At 47.6% G+C, this 15444-nt stretch overlaps 1 protein-coding gene and 1 long non-coding RNA gene across 3 annotated transcripts in view; one reads left to right on the top strand and one right to left on the bottom strand.

Moving 5' to 3' along the window:
* Positions 1–15444, bottom strand: part of EPHA8 (EPH receptor A8) — a 1152754-nt gene that overhangs the window by 17202 nt on the left and 1120108 nt on the right. Inside the window, exon 14 of the mRNA XM_069240710.1 lies at positions 7678–7827. Coding sequence (XP_069096811.1) covers positions 7678–7827 — 150 coding nt within the window. The remainder of the gene's footprint in view (positions 1–7677; positions 7828–15444) is intronic.
* The window catches only part of LOC138300869 (uncharacterized), a 339248-nt gene that overhangs the window by 218281 nt on the left and 105523 nt on the right, over positions 1–15444 (top strand). The gene's annotated exons all lie outside the window — the stretch shown is intronic.

Raw genomic sequence — 15444 nt, 5'->3', positions numbered from 1 at the left:
TAGGGGAATCCAAGGAGGGGTGACTTGTGTGGCTCGGACCAGGTTCTGTTACCCAGAATCCTTTGCAAACCTCAAAATTTGGCTAAAAAAACACATGTCCCTCACATTTCTGTGGCAGAAAGTTCTGGAATCTGAGAGGAGCTACAAATTTCCATCCACCCAGCGTTCCCCCAAGTCTCCCGATAAAAATGATACCTCACTTGCGTGGGTAGGCCTAGCGCCGGCGACAGGAAACACCCCAAAGCGCAACGTGGACACATCCTAAATTTTGGAAAAAAACAGAGGTGTTTTTTGCGAAGTGCCTACCTGTAGATTTTGGCCTCTAGCTCAGCCGGCACCTAGGGAAACCTACCAAACCTGTGCATTTCTGAAAACTAAAGACCTAGGGGAATCCAAGGAGGGGTGACTTGCGGGGCTCGGACCAGGTTCTGTTACCCAGAATCCTTTGCAAACCTCAAAATTTGGCTAAAAATACACATGTTACTCATATTTCTGTGGCAGAAAGTTCTGGAATCTGAGAGGAGCCACAAATTTCCTTCTACCCAGCGTTCCCCCAAGTCTCCCGATAAAAATGATACCTCACTTGTGTGGGTAGACCTAGCGCCGGCGACAGGAAACACCCCAAAGCGCAACGTGGACACATCCTAAATTTTGGAAAAAAACAGAGGTGTTTTTTGCGAAGTGCCTACCTGTAGATTTTGGCCTCTAGCTCAGCCGGCACCTAGGGAAACCTACCAAAACTGTGCATTTCTGAAAACTAGAGACCTAGGGGAATCCAAGGAGGGGTGACTTGCGGGGCTCGGACCAGGTTCTGTTACCCAGAATCCTTTGCAAACCTCAAAATTTGGCTAAAAAAACACATGTCCCTCACATTTCTGTGGCAGAAAGTTCTGGAATCTGAGAGGAGCTACAAATTTCCTTCCACCCAGCGTTCCCCCAAGTCTCCCGATAAAAATGATACCTCACTTGCGTGGGTAGGCCTAGCGCCGGCGACAGGAAACACCCCAAAGCGCAACGTGGACACATCCTAAATTTTGGAAAAAAACAGAGCTGTTTTTAGCAAAGTGACTACCTGGAGATTTTGGCCTCTAGCTCAGCCTCCACCTAGGGAAACCTACCAAACCTGTACATTTCTGAAAACTAGAGACCTAGGGGAATCCAAGGAGGGGTGACTTGTGTGGCTCGGACCAGGTTCTGTTACCCAGAATCCTTTGCAAACCTCAAAATTTGGCTAAAAAAACACATGTCCCTCACATTTCTGTGGCAGAAAGTTCTGGAATCTGAGAGGAGCTACAAATTTCCATCCACCCAGCGTTCCCCCAAGTCTCCCGATAAAAATGATACCTCACTTGCGTGGGTAGGCCTAGCGCCGGCGACAGGAAACACCCCAAAGCGCAACGTGGACACATCCTAAATTTTGGAAAAAAACAGAGGTGTTTTTTGCGAAGTGCCTACCTGTAGATTTTGGCCTCTAGCTCAGCCGGCACCTAGGGAAACCTACCAAACCTGTGCATTTCTGAAAACTAGAGACCTAGGGGAATCCAAGGAGGGGTGACTTGCGGGGCTCGGACCAGGTTCTGTTACCCAGAATCCTTTGCAAACCTCAAAATTTGGCTAAAAATACACATGTTACTCACATTTCTGTGGCAGAAAGTTCTGGAATCTGAGAGGAGCCACAAATTTCCTTCTACCCAGCGTTCCCCCAAGTCTCCCGATAAAAATGATACCTCACTTGTGTGGGTAGACCTAGCGCCGGCGACAGGAAACACCCCAAAGCGCAACGTGGACACATCCTAAATTTTGGAAAAAAACAGAGGTGTTTTTTGCGAAGTGCCTACCTGTAGATTTTGGCCTCTAGCTCAGCCGGCACCTAGGGAAACCTACCAAAACTGTGCATTTCTGAAAACTAGAGACCTAGGGGAATCCAAGGAGGGGTGACTTGCGGGGCTCGGACCAGGTTCTGTTACCCAGAATCCTTTGCAAACCTCAAAATTTGGCTAAAAAAACACATGTCCCTCACATTTCTGTGGCAGAAAGTTCTGGAATCTGAGAGGAGCTACAAATTTCCTTCCACCCAGCGTTCCCCCAAGTCTCCCGATAAAAATGATACCTCACTTGCGTGGGTAGGCCTAGCGCCGGCGACAGGAAACACCCCAAAGCGCAACGTGGACACATCCTAAATTTTGGAAAAAAACAGAGGTGTTTTTTGCGAAGTGCCTACCTGTAGATTTTGGCCTCTAGCTCAGCCGGCACCTAGGGAAACCTACCAAACCTGTGCATTTCTGAAAACTAGAGACCTAGGGGAATCCAAGGAGGGATGACTTGCGTGGCTCGGACCAGGTTCTGTTACCCAGAATCCTTTGCAAACCTCAAAATTTGGCTAAAAAAACACATGTCCCTCACATTTCTGTGGCAGAAAGTTCTGGAATCTGAGAGGAGCTACAAATTTCCTTCCACCCAGCGTTCCCCCAAGTCTCCCGATAAAAATGATACCTCACTTGCGTGGGTAGGCCTAGCGCCGGCGACAGGAAACACCCCAAAGCGCAACGTGGACACATCCTAAATTTTGGGAAAAAAACAGAGGTGTTTTTTGCGAAGTGCCTACCTGTAGATTTTGGCCTCTAGCTCAGCCGGCACCTAGGGAAACCTACCAAACCTGTGCATTTCTGAAAGCTAGAGACCTAGGGGAATCCAAGGAGGGGTGACTTGCGGGGCTCGGACCAGGTTCTGTTACCCAGAATCCTTTGCAAACCTCAAAATTTGGCTAAAAATACACGTTACTCACATTTCTGTGGCAGAAAGTTCTAGAATCTGAGAGGAGCCACAAATTTCCTTCTACCCAGCGTTCCCCCAAGTCTCCCGATAAAAATGATACCTCACTTGTGTGGGTAGGACTAGCGCCCACGAAAGGAAAGGGCCCAAAACACAACGTGGACACATCACATTTTTTTATAAAAAGCAGTGCCTACCTGTGGATTTTGGCCTGTAGCTCAGCCGACACCTGAGGAAACCTAGCAAACCAGTGCATTTTTGAAAACTAGAAACCCAGGGGAATCCAAGATGGGGTGACTTGCGGGGCTCTGACCAGGTTATGTTACCCAGAATCCTTTGCAAACATCAAAATTTGGCCCAAAAAACACTTTTTCCTCTCATTTCGGTGACAGAAAGTTCTGGAATCTGAGAGGAGCCACAAATTTCCTTCCACCCAGCGTTCCCCTAAGTCTCTCGATAAAAATGGTACATCACTTCTGTGGGTAGGCCTAGCGCCCACAAAAGGAAATGGCCCAAAACACAACGTGGACACAACATATTTTTTCGCAGAAAACAGAGGTGTTTTTTGCAAGGTGCCTACCTGTGGTGTTTGGCCTGTAGCTCAGCCGGCCCCAGGGGGGGGGGGGCAGAAATGCCCTAAAATAAATTTGCCCCCCCAACCCCCACCCTCCCCCGCCGGGAGCGACCCTTGCCTACGGGGTCGCTCCCCCTGCGTGACATTGGCACCAAAAAACAAATCCCCGGTGCCTAGTGGTTTCTGCCACCTTGGGGGCAGGTTGACCTAAACTCAGCCAATCTGCCCCCAAGGGGGGCAGAAATGGCCTAAATACAATTTGTCCCCCAGGGGAGCGACTTTTGCCTGATGGGTCGCTCCCCATCTCTAAAAAAAAAAAACAAAGAAAAAAAAGAAAAATTCCCCTGGCGCCTAGAGGTTTCTGCCCCCCCCCCCCCGGGGGCAGATCGGCCTAATAATAGGCCGATCTGCCCCCCGGGGGGGCAGAGATGGCCTAAAATAAATTTGCCCCCCCCAACCCCCCCCCCCCCCCCCCCCCGGGAGCGACCCTTGCCTACGGGGTCGCTCCCCCTGCGTGACATTGGCGCCAAAAAACAAATCCCCGGTGCCTAGTGGTTTCTGCCCCCTTGGGGGCAGATTGACCTAAAATTGGCCAATCTGCCCCCAGGGGGGCAGAAATGGTCTAAATACAATTTGCCCCCCCAGGGGAGCGACCCTTGCCTGATGGGTCGCTCCCCATCTCTAAAAAAAGAAACAACAAAAAAAAAAACACAAAAAAAAAATTGCCCTGGTGCCTAGAGTGTTCTGCCCCCCCCCCCGGGGGGCAGTTCGGCCCTAATAATAGGCCGATCTGTCCCCCGGGGGGACAGAAATGGCCTAAAATAAATTTGCCCCCCCAACCCCCACCCCCCCCCCCGGGAGCGACCCTTGCCTACGGGGTCGCTCCCCCTGCGTGACATTGGCGCCAAAAAACAAATCCCCGGTGCCTAGTGGTTTCTGCCCCCTTGGGGGCAGATTGACCTAAAATTGGCCCAATCTGCCCCCAGGGGGGCAGAAAATGGTCTAAATACAATTTGCCCCCCCCCAGGGGAGCGACCCTTGCCTGATGGGGTCGCTCCCCATCTCTAAAAAAAGAAACAACAAAAAAAAAATAACACAAAAAAAAATTGCCCTGACGCCTAGAGTGTTCTGACCCCCCCCGGGGGCAGTTCGGCCTAATAATAGCCGATCTGTCCCCCGGGGGGGCAGAAATGGCCTAAAATAAATTTGCCCCCCCCAACCTCCACCCCCCCCCCCGGGAGCGACCCTTGCCTACGGGGTCGCTCCCCCTGCGTGACATTGGCGCCAAAAAACAAATCCCCGGTGCCTAGTGGTTTCTGCCCCCTTGGGGGCAGATTGACCTAAAATTGGCCAATCTGCCCCCAGGGGGGCAGAAATGGTCTAAATACAATTTCCCCCCCCCCAGGGGAGCGACCCTTGCCTGATGGGTCGCTCCCCATCTCTAAAAAAAGAAACAAAAAAAAAAAAAAACCACAAAAAAAAAATTGCCCTGGCGCCTAGAGTGTTCTGCCCCCCCCCGGGGGCAGTTCGGCCTAATAATAGGCCGATCTGTCCCCCGGGGGGGGCAGAAATGGCCTAAAATAAATTTGCCCCCCCCAACCCCCACCCCCCCCCCCTCCCCCGGGAGCGACCCTTGCCTACGGGGTCGCTCCCCCTGCGTGACATTGGCGCCAAAAAACAAATCCCCGGTGCCTAGTGGTTTCTGCCCCCTTGGGGGCAGATTGACATAAAATCGGCCAATCTGCCCACAGGGGGGCAGAAATGGTCTAAATACAATTTGCCCCCCAGGGGAGCGACCCTTGCCTGATGGGTCGCTCCCCATCTCTAAAAAAAAAAAAAAAAGAACAAAAAAAAAAAACACAAAAAAAAAATTTGCCCTGGCGCCTAGAGGTTTCTTCCCCCCCTGGGGGCAGATCGGCCTAATAATAGGCCGATCTGCCCCCAGGGGGGGCAGAAATGGCCTAAAATAAATTCCCCTCCCCCCCTCAGGGAGCGACCCTTGCCTAAGTGGTCGCTCCCTTTGCGTGAAATTCACGCAAAGAAAAAACTCCCTGGTGTCTAGTGGTTTCTACCCCCCCTTGGGGGCAGATTGGCCTCATCAAAATAGGCCAATCTGCCCCCAAGGGGGGCAGAAATGGGCAAAATATCATTTGCCCCCAAGGGGAGCGACCCTTGCCTAAGGGGTCGCTCCCCACCAAAAAAAAAAAAAAAAATGAAACAAAAAAAAAAAAAAGGTCCCTGGTGCCTAGAGGTTTCTGCCCCCCCTGGGGGCAGATCGGCCTAATAGTAGGCCGATCTGCCCCCAGGGGGGGCAGAAAAGGCCTTCCCGAAAATATGCCCCCCTGGGAGCGACCCTTGCCCAAGGGGTCGCTCCCTTTTGTCAATAACAATAAAAAAATAAAAAAATCCCTGGTGTCTAGTGTTTCTACCCCCCTTGGGGGCAGATTGGCCTCATCAAAATAGGCCAATCTGCCCCCAAGGGGGGCAGAAATGGCCAAAATATAATTTTCCCCCAAGGGGAACGACCCTTGCCTAAGGGGTCGCTCCCCACCTCAATAAAAAAAAAATTAAACAAAAAAAAAATGGTCCCTGGTGCCTAGAGGTTTCTGCCCCCAGGGGGGGCAGAAAAGGCCTTTTCAAAAAAATGCCCCCCCCTGGGAGCGACCCTTGCCCAAGGGGTCGCTCCCTTTTGTCAATTTCTACGAAAAAAAAAAAAAAATCCCTGGTGTCTAGTGGGGTTTCAAAAACCGGATTGCAAGCAATCCGGCTTTTGAAACCCTCGGAGGGACTTCAAAGGGAAGGAAATACTTTTCCTTCCCTTTGAAGCCCCTCCGGGCCTCCCAAGTGATTGAAAAAGAAATGCTTTTGCATTTCTTTTTCAATCGCGCTGGAAGCAGAGCTTCCAGCGCGACGAGGGAGGCCCCTGTGACACATCAGCGCGCGCGCGCGCGCTGACGTCACAGGGGGGGTTGGGGGGGGGTCGGGGGTGGAAGGGGAAGGTCTTCCCCTTCCATCCCCGACTTGGGGGGGGAAGGGGGGTGCACGGGGGGCGCGCTAGCGCGCCCCCAAGTTCCCCTGTGCCATGGACGAGATGATCTCGTCCAAGGCACAGGGGAACTGTAGCCTTGGACGAGATCATCTCGTCCAAGGCACAGAAGAGGTTAATGCCTGCTCTGAGCAGGAGTTAAAAATGCCGAAAAAAATGACACAAAGAAATCTTTTAGATTTTCTTGTGTCATTTTTTGACCTCCCTGATGAGGAAATGCCCCCTTTGCATACATTCTGATGCAGGCATAATGTGTCACAAGGGGTTACAAAGTGGCGCAATACATGCATTGCTGAAGTTTGTAAATCTGGTGCTGCACATTTTGGCCTCATTGGGCCATATTCGCATAAAAAAAAGATGCCAATGTGGTCAAGGAGGCTCAAGACCCTCTTAAATCTGGGCCATAATCTCCCCATGGTTACATCTGGCTGACTCTTGAAAGGGAAGGCTCATCTCCAAACATTTCAGATATGCTGAAATAGAGGTGACTCCTTCATAACCATGAAACTAGGCCAGACATCCTACCTTTACTCCTTGTTCCAAATCTCAGGTGGAAAAATAAATCTAAGGAGAAAGGAAGACCACCAACTTGAAAGTGGGTTATTTAAATCCTACTGAGCTTCACACAAATCCTTCTCCATTGCAGCTCCCATTCTCTTCAGTTCGCTACCCGATCAGATAAGGTAAGAATAAGACATTGGTCCTTCTTCAAAAAGCACATACACGTTTAAATTTCCTGCTATGGCTAACCCTAAACCCAGTTTTCTTGCAGTTCACCTACTCTTAAGTTCTGTTAATTCCTAGCTCACTGCCATGCCTTTTCGTCTTGCAAAAATAATCATTTCAGGTAATAAAAAAATCTATTTTACTCATAACTGTTATGTAAAGAGCTAGGTTCCTCGGGTGTATTTGTTTTTTGTAAGGCCCCCAACTCCCAGAGTTGAGAAGTGACATATGAGACCCTTAAATAAATATACAGCAAATAAATGTAATGGCAAGACCCCACCAATTGGTCACCACTCTCTGGTATAATGTACAATGCATTGTAGTGTAGAATAACTGTTTAAGAGCATTGTTTTTCCTACTGGAAAATAACTGATCGCTGATGTAAGATAATTACATTGATGATCCATTGCGTTAATAGCTGTACATAATACCACCGATCAGTTCTCTTTACATGGAAATGAGGTAATCGGAATTAGTCTGACAGTGAAATAAATGTCACCATGCTGATCTTATATGAGACACCAAAATGGTAGATGGCACACTACAGTGCCCTACTTACATCACGGTTGGTCATGTTCCAGTATGGTCTCTCTCCATAGGCCAACACCTCCCACATAACAACTCCATAGCTCCACACATCACTGGCAGAAGAAAACTTGCGGAATGTGATTGCTTCAGGTGCTGTCCAACGTATGGGGATCTTACCACCCTATGAAGAAAGAATGAACGCACAAGGTGTAAGTAGGGAATACATGTTTTCATGGGCAGACAGTGTAAGATATTGTTGATTGCAAGTAAAAATAATTAAGCTTAGGAAGGATGGTCTAAGAGCTTAAACCTAGTATCCAAACATTAGAGCTCTAAACAGGATCAAAACGGTACTAAATAAAACTGCCAGTATTATATATGAACAAAATGGCTGTCACAACATTCAACAACATCTGTGGACTCTGCACTGGATTCTCTGCTGACCACTGCAGCTCCAACTTCCTGTTTGAACTCTTCCTTCTTGAGGACTAAGGGGGAGATTAAAGAGCCATATAGCGCCGTCATTTTTTTAATGCTAAGGCATCACTAAGGTGGCCTTTTCCCCACACCATATTTACTGAGTGGTGCAATGCATGCATTGCACCACTTTATAACCACTTACGCCACCTTATGCCTGCATGAGGCATAATGTATGGAAGGGGGTGTTCCCCCATTAGGCAGACAGGCAAAATGGCTCAGTCAAATTAAAAAAGATTCACTGTACCATTTGTTCTTTCATTTTTAATGCCTGCTCAGAGCAGGCTTAAGAATGACGCACCCATCTAAATCAATGGGCCTTCTTGCACTTTGCTACACTAGCATCAACATTTTTGATGCTAGTGTAGCAAAGTGCCATAATAGCATAAAAAACGTTGACACTATTGTTCTAACTACCACAATGTTGCACCATATCTTAAATACGGCGTACACATGGTGGCATTAGACGGGAGCAGAGGGGTGCAAGAAAAGTGGCGCTGTGTTGAATGCAGCACCACTTTTCTTAAATTCTGCCCTAACATTTTTAAATACACTCTGTCTAAAAAAGGTATGTCTCTTTTGTATTTGAAACATTGGGTTTCTCCATTATTGTAAAATTCATTATTGACTTGCACTTCAAAGCGAATTATAATTTTTTGAATCATGGGGTTGTTTCAAAGCAGAAATAATGAATGTATATTGACTGACAATTATTGCAAACGGGTGAAAGTAAGAGAGAATAAGCAGGGTAAATTAACCCCTATGGTGCCTTGGACGAGGTGATCTCGTCCAAGGCACCGGTTCCCGGGTGCCTTGGACGAGATCACCTCGTCCTGCACCCGGGAACTCGGGGAACGCTAGCGCTCCCCCCATGGGCCCCTCACCCACACCCCCCGGTCCACCCCGACCACCCCCACACCCCCTGTGACGTCAGCGCGCATCGCGCACTGATTGTCACAGAGGCCTCCTCCTTCACGCTGGAAGCTCAGCTTCCAGCACGCTCGGAAGAGAAATGCAAAGCATTTCTCTTCCGATCACGTGGAGGAGGCCCGGAGAGGCTTCAAAGTGAAGGAAATGTATTTCCTTCCCTTTGAAGTCTCTCCCAGCGTTTCAAACACCCACTACACACCAGGGATTTTATTTTTATTGGGAAACTTTCATAAGGGAGCGACCCCTTGGGCAAGGGTCGCCCCCAGGGGGCGCATTTTTTTTTAAGGACTTTTCTGCCCCCCCCCTGGGGGCAGATCAGCCTATTATTAGGGCGATCTGCCCCCAGGGGGGGCAGAAACCTCTAGGCACCAGGGATCATTTTTTTGTTTTGTTTTGTTTTTGTTTGTTTTTTAGAGGTGGTGAGCGACCCCTTAGGCAAGGGTCGCTCCCCTAGGGGGAAAATTACACTTAGGCCATTTCTGCCCCCCTTGGGGGCAGATTGGCCTATTTTTATGAGGCTGATCTGCCCCCAAGGGGGACAGAAACCACTAGACACCAGGGAGTTTATTTTTCTTTGTGAATTTCACGCATGGGGAGCGACCCCCTAGGCAAGGGTCGCTCCCCTGGGGGCAAATTTATTTTAGGCCATTTCTGCCCCCCTGGGGGGGCAGATCAGCCTATTTTAATTAGTCCGATTTGCCCCCAAGGGGGGCAGAAACCACTAGGAACCAGGGATTTTTTTTGGGGTTGTTTTACAAATGGTGAGCGACCCCTTAGGCAAGGGTCGCTCTCCTGGAGGGGCAAATTGTATTTAGGCCATTTCTGCCGCCTCTGGGGGCAGATGGGCTGATTTTAGGTCAATCTGCCACTGGCGATCTTTTTTTTGCGCCAATTTCACACAAGGGGAGCATCCACGTAGGCAAGGGTCGCTCTGGGGGGGGGGTGGGGGGCAGAAACCTCTAGGCACCAGGGCAAATTTTTTTTTTGTTTGTTTTTTTAGAGATGGGGAGCGAACCATTAGGCAAGAGTCGCTCCCCTGGGGGGCAAATTGTATTTAGACCATTTCTGCCCCCCTTGGGGGCAGATCGGCCGATTTTAGGTCAATCTGCCCCCAAGGGGGGCAGAAACCACTAGGCACCGGGGATTTTTTCTTTGCGCCAATGTCACACAAGGGGAGCAACCCCGTAGGCAAGGGTCGCTCCCGGGGGGGGTTGGTGGGGGGACAAATTTATTTTAGGCCATTTCTGTCCCCCCGGGGGCAGATCGGCCTATTGTTATTAGGCCGATCTGCCCCCGGGGGGGCAGAAACCTCTAGGCGCCAGGGCCAATTTTTTTTTGTGTGTGTTTTTTTTTTTCTCGTTTTTTTTAGATAGGGAGCGACCCATTAGGCAATGGTCGCTCCCCTGTGGGGCAAATTGTATTTAGACCATTTCTGCCAGCCAATTTTAGGTCCATCTGCCCCCAAGGGGGCAGAAACAACTAGGCACCAGGGAGTATTTTTTTGCGCCAATGTCACGCAAGGGGAGCGACCCCGTAGGCAAGGGTTGCTCCCGGAGGGGCTGGGGGGAAAATTTATTTTAGGCCATTCCCATTTCGCAGAAACCTCTAGGCGCCAGGGCTCATTTTTTTGTGTTTTTCTTTGTTTCTTTCTTTTTTTAGAGATGGGGAGCGACCCATTAGGCAAGGGTCCCTCCCCTGGGGGGCAAATTGTATTTAGACCATTTCTGCCCCCCTTGGGGCAAATCAGCTGATTTTAGATCGATCTGCCCCCAAGGGGGGGGGGCAGAAACAACTAAGCACCAGGGATCTTTTTTTTTTACCTATGTCACGTAGGGGGAGCGACCCCATAGGCAAGAGTCGCTCCCCAGGGGGGTTTGGGGGGTATATTTATTTTAGGCCATTTCTGGCCCCCCAGGGCCAGCTGAGCTAGAGGCCAAAATCCACAGGTAGGCACTTTGTAAAAAACACCTCTATTTTCTGTGAATAAATGTGATGTGTCCACGTTGTGTTATGGGCTATTTCCTTTTGTGGACGCTAGGCCTACCCACACAAGTGAGGTATAATTTGTATCGGGAGACTTGGGGGAACGCTGGGTGGAAGGAAATGTGTGGCTCCTCTCAGATTCCAGAACTTTCTGTCACCGAAATACGAGGAAAATTTGTTTTTTTTAGCCAAATTTTGAGGTTTGCAAAGGATTCTGCGTAACAGAACCTGGTCAGAGCCACACAAGTCACCCCATCTTGGATTCCCCTAGGTCTCTAGTTTTAAAAAATGCACAAGTTGGGTAGGTTTCCATAGGTGCCGGCTAGAGGCCAAAATCTACAGGTAGGCACTTTGTAAAAAACACCTCTGTTTTCTGTCAAAAAATTTGATGTGTCCACGTTGTGTTTTGGGGCATTTCCTGTCGCGGGCACTAGGCCTACCCACACAAGTGAGGTATCATTTTTATCGGGAGACTTGGGGGAACGCTGGGTTGAAGGAAATTTGTGGCTCCTCTCAGATTACAGAACTTTTTGTCACCGAAATGTGAGGAAAATGTGTTTTTCTAGCCAAAGTTTGAGGTTTGCAAAGGATTCTGGGTAACAGAATCTGGACAGAGCCCCACAAGTCACCCCTTCCTGGATTCCCCCAGGTCTCTAGTTTTCAAAAATGCACAAGGTTTGGTAAGTGTCCCTAGGTGCCGGCTGAGCTAGAGGCCAAAATCTACAGGTAGGCACTTTGCAAAAAACACCTCTGTTTTCTGTCAAAAAATGGGATGTGTCCACGTTGTGTTTTGGGGCATTTCCTGTCGCGGGCGGTAGGCCTACCCACACAAGTGAGGTATCTTTTTTATAGGGAGACTTGAGGGAACATAGAATAGCAAAACAAGTGTTATTCCCCCTTGTCTTTCTCTACATTTTTTCCTTCCAAATATAAGAGGGTGTGTAAAAAAGACGTCTATTTGAGAAATGCCCTGTAATTCACATGCTAGTATGGGCACCCCGGAATTCACCTTATCTTTGCCCATTTTGGAAATACAAAGGTTTTCTTGATAGATATTTTTCATTATTTCAGCAAATGAATTGCTGTATACCCGGTATAGAATGAAAATCCACTGCAGGGTGCAGCTCATTTATTGGCTCTGGGTACCTAGGGTTCTTGATGAACCTACAAGCCCTATATATACCTGTAACCAGAAGAGTCCAGCAGACGTAACGGTATATTGCTTTCAAAAATCTGACATTGCAGGATAAAGTTACAGAGTAAAATGTACAGAAAAATTGCTGTTTTTTTTTTTACCTCAATTTCAATATTTGTTTTTTTCAGTTGTTATTTTCTGTAGGAAACTCTTGTAGGATCTACACAAATTACCCCTTGCTGAATTCAGAATTTTGTCTACTTTTCAGAAATGTTTAGGTTTCTGTGATCCAGCATTGGTTTCATACCCATTTCTGTCACTGACTGGAAGGAGGCTGAAGGCACATAAAATCATAAAAATGGGGTATGTCCCAGTAAAATGCCAAAATTGTGTTGAAAGATTGGGTTTTCTGATTCAAGTCTGCCTGTTCCTGAAAGCTGAGAAGCTGGTGATTTTAGCACCGCAAACTCTTTGTTGATGCCATTGTCAGGTAAAAAACCACAAGCCTTCTTCTGCAGCCCCTTTTTCCCACTTAAAAAAAAAAAAAAAAAAAATGTTCAATGTATTTTGGCTGATTTCTTGGCCTCCTTCAGGGGAACCCACAAAGTCTGGGTACCTCCAGAATCCCTAGGATGTTGGAAAAAAAAGGACGCAAATTTGGATTGGCTAGCTTATGTGGACAAAATGTTATGAGGGCCTAAGCGCGAACTGCCCCAAATAGCCAAAAAAAAGGCCTGGCACAGGAGGGGGAAAATGCCTGGCAGCGAAGGGGTTGAGCTGACTAAGGTAAAGTAAAAAACACTGATACATTCGTTCAACAGAAGCATTATGTAATACTTTTAGAGCCTATCTTGTAAACACTTTTTTGTCCCACTTACCTCAATTTTGTCAAAGCTTAGCAATATGCTCTTGAACTGATAATGTAAGTAAGTGCCAGGGCCCTTCTCAGGAGAACACTCCAGCTTGCACCACTCATTGCCCCTGCCAGCACTGCCAATGCTAGTGCCATCCCATCAACTAACGATCACACTCCTACAGTTTGGATTATTCTAGGCCCCCCAAATCCATATGACCGTCCTGGCCAGCAGGTATTTGTAACATTTAACTTATGTTGCAATATTGAACACACTTTTGATATGGTCATCTTAAAATTAGACAAACAGCGCCAAATTGTAGTGGACTGTCATAAGTGCTGGTGTTGAGAATTAGGTGCTGGTGCAGAGTCGAGGCAAACAATGCCTCAAATTAAGCACTGCTAATAAATCCCCATTTGAACTGAATGTCCGTATTTCAGCTTGTAGTCTTCCAGGAATGTTTTCCAAAAGTGGCTGTATGCTTTATTCTCAGTCATCCATATTGCGCCCTTTGGCGGTTCATCATCTCCCTTTTACTTGTAAACATTATTTAGTGACTGCCATTGATGGAGGTGCCCATCGACTGTAGTGGCTGGTTTCAAGCTGTAAATCAAGATGCAGGAGGTGATCCATTGGGACATGTCTCTTGATTTTGTAGCAAGTTGTTTGATCCATCTTGTATAATATTTCTGATTACTATTCAATATTAAAATAGTAAAATAGCAGTATTAGGACTTTTTTGTACCACTTTTGCATGCGTCTCCAACATTCGAGAGAGTCTACAGTCTTCATAATTGTTGTGGTGTCTAATGATACTTGTGTAAAGGTTTTTGATAGCTAAGTTTCAGTCACACTTCCTCTGTTCACACTCCTCTTGTCCCTGCACGTTTTACGATCAATTACCTTTTAATATGTCCAAACGTAGTTTCCCCTACCACCTGATTCTGAGGTGACCTGACATATGCTTGGGACAAATCCGTTCAGACAATTCCTCCTAATGTCAGAGACCAAACCTTTGCAGCGACCCCTTTTGTGCAAACAAACATGTAGCCTTGAGCTGGTTTCACTTATATTCAGCAACCCAAGTTTCTCTTCAGAGTATTGTAGTTAATCATGTATCCAGATTGGAGGATTGTTCTGGGTGAGGTTTCCTTGCAGCGATTAGAAAGTATCCATTATTGTTTACCGCTTCCTTCATTTTCTGCCTGGCACTAGTTTTCCTTTGCTTCTGAGACATTGATTTACGTTTAATTTCATCCCTGCATTTTTCCATAATAGTGCTTTCTGATGTAAGTTTGGATTAACACTCAAATCCTTGTGCGTTCCATATCAAGTTCTTGTTAGACTTTTCATCCTTGGCGTGGTCTCCTTTAACTTTTTGCCTCTGTTTCCCAGGTTGTTGATGTGCGCTGGACTCTGATTTTTCTGTTTTTGTTACTCTGGGCACTCTACCACCGCTAACCAGTGCTAAAGTGCAAGTGCTCCTTTACAAAATGTGTATGTAATTGGCTTATCTATGATTGACATATTTGATTTATTAGTAAGTCCCTAGTACAGTGCATTAGAGGTGCCCAGGGCCTGTAAATCAAATGCTACTAGTGGGCCTACAGCACTGGTTGTGCCACCCACATAAGTAGCTCTGTAATCATGTCTCAGACCTGCCACTGCAGTGTCTGTGTGTGCAGTTTTAACTGTAAATTCAACTTGGCAAGTGTACCCACTTGCCAGGCCCAAACCTTCCCTTTTCTTACATGTCAGACACCCCTAGGGTAGGCCCTATGTAGCCCCAAGGGCAGGGTGCAGTGTATGGTTAAGGTAGGACATATGGCAATGTGTTTTATATGTCCTGACAGTGAAAATTGCTAAATTCATTTTTCACTGTTGCAAGGCCTGTCCCTCTCATAGGTTAACATGGGGGCTACCTTTAAATCCGATTAAAGTGTAGATTCCCTTTGGGAGCGGATGGACATGTGGAGTTTGGGGTCTCTGAGCTCACAATTTAAAAATAAATCTTTTAGTGAAGTTGATTTTAAGATTGTGTGTTTGAAAATGCTACTTTTAGAGAGTGAGCATTTTCTTGCTTATACCATTTCTGTGACTCTGCCTGTTTGTGGATTCCCTGTCTGGGCCAGTTTGACAGTTGTGCTGGTTGCAACTCACACTAGACAGTGACACAAAGGGAGCTGGGGTGTAGTCTGCATTTCCTGATGAGCCATCTGTGCTAGGAGGGAGGGGAGGAGTGGCCACCCACACCTGAAAGGGCTGTGCCTGCCCTCACACAATGCAATCTCCAACCCCCTGGTGAGTGTCTGGGGCCTGGCCTGGGTAAGGCAGGATTTCACATTCAAGAGAGACTTTGCTTTGAAGTAGGCCTACCTCAAAGGAGAAATTGGGTATAAGAAGGGCACCCAAAACCACA

The sequence above is a fragment of the Pleurodeles waltl genome, chromosome 6 (genome assembly GCF_031143425.1).
Source record: "Pleurodeles waltl isolate 20211129_DDA chromosome 6, aPleWal1.hap1.20221129, whole genome shotgun sequence".
NCBI lineage: Eukaryota > Metazoa > Chordata > Amphibia > Caudata > Salamandridae > Pleurodeles > Pleurodeles waltl.
Note: the sequence above shows the minus strand (reverse complement) of the source record. Positions and strands in the feature narration are given on the sequence as shown.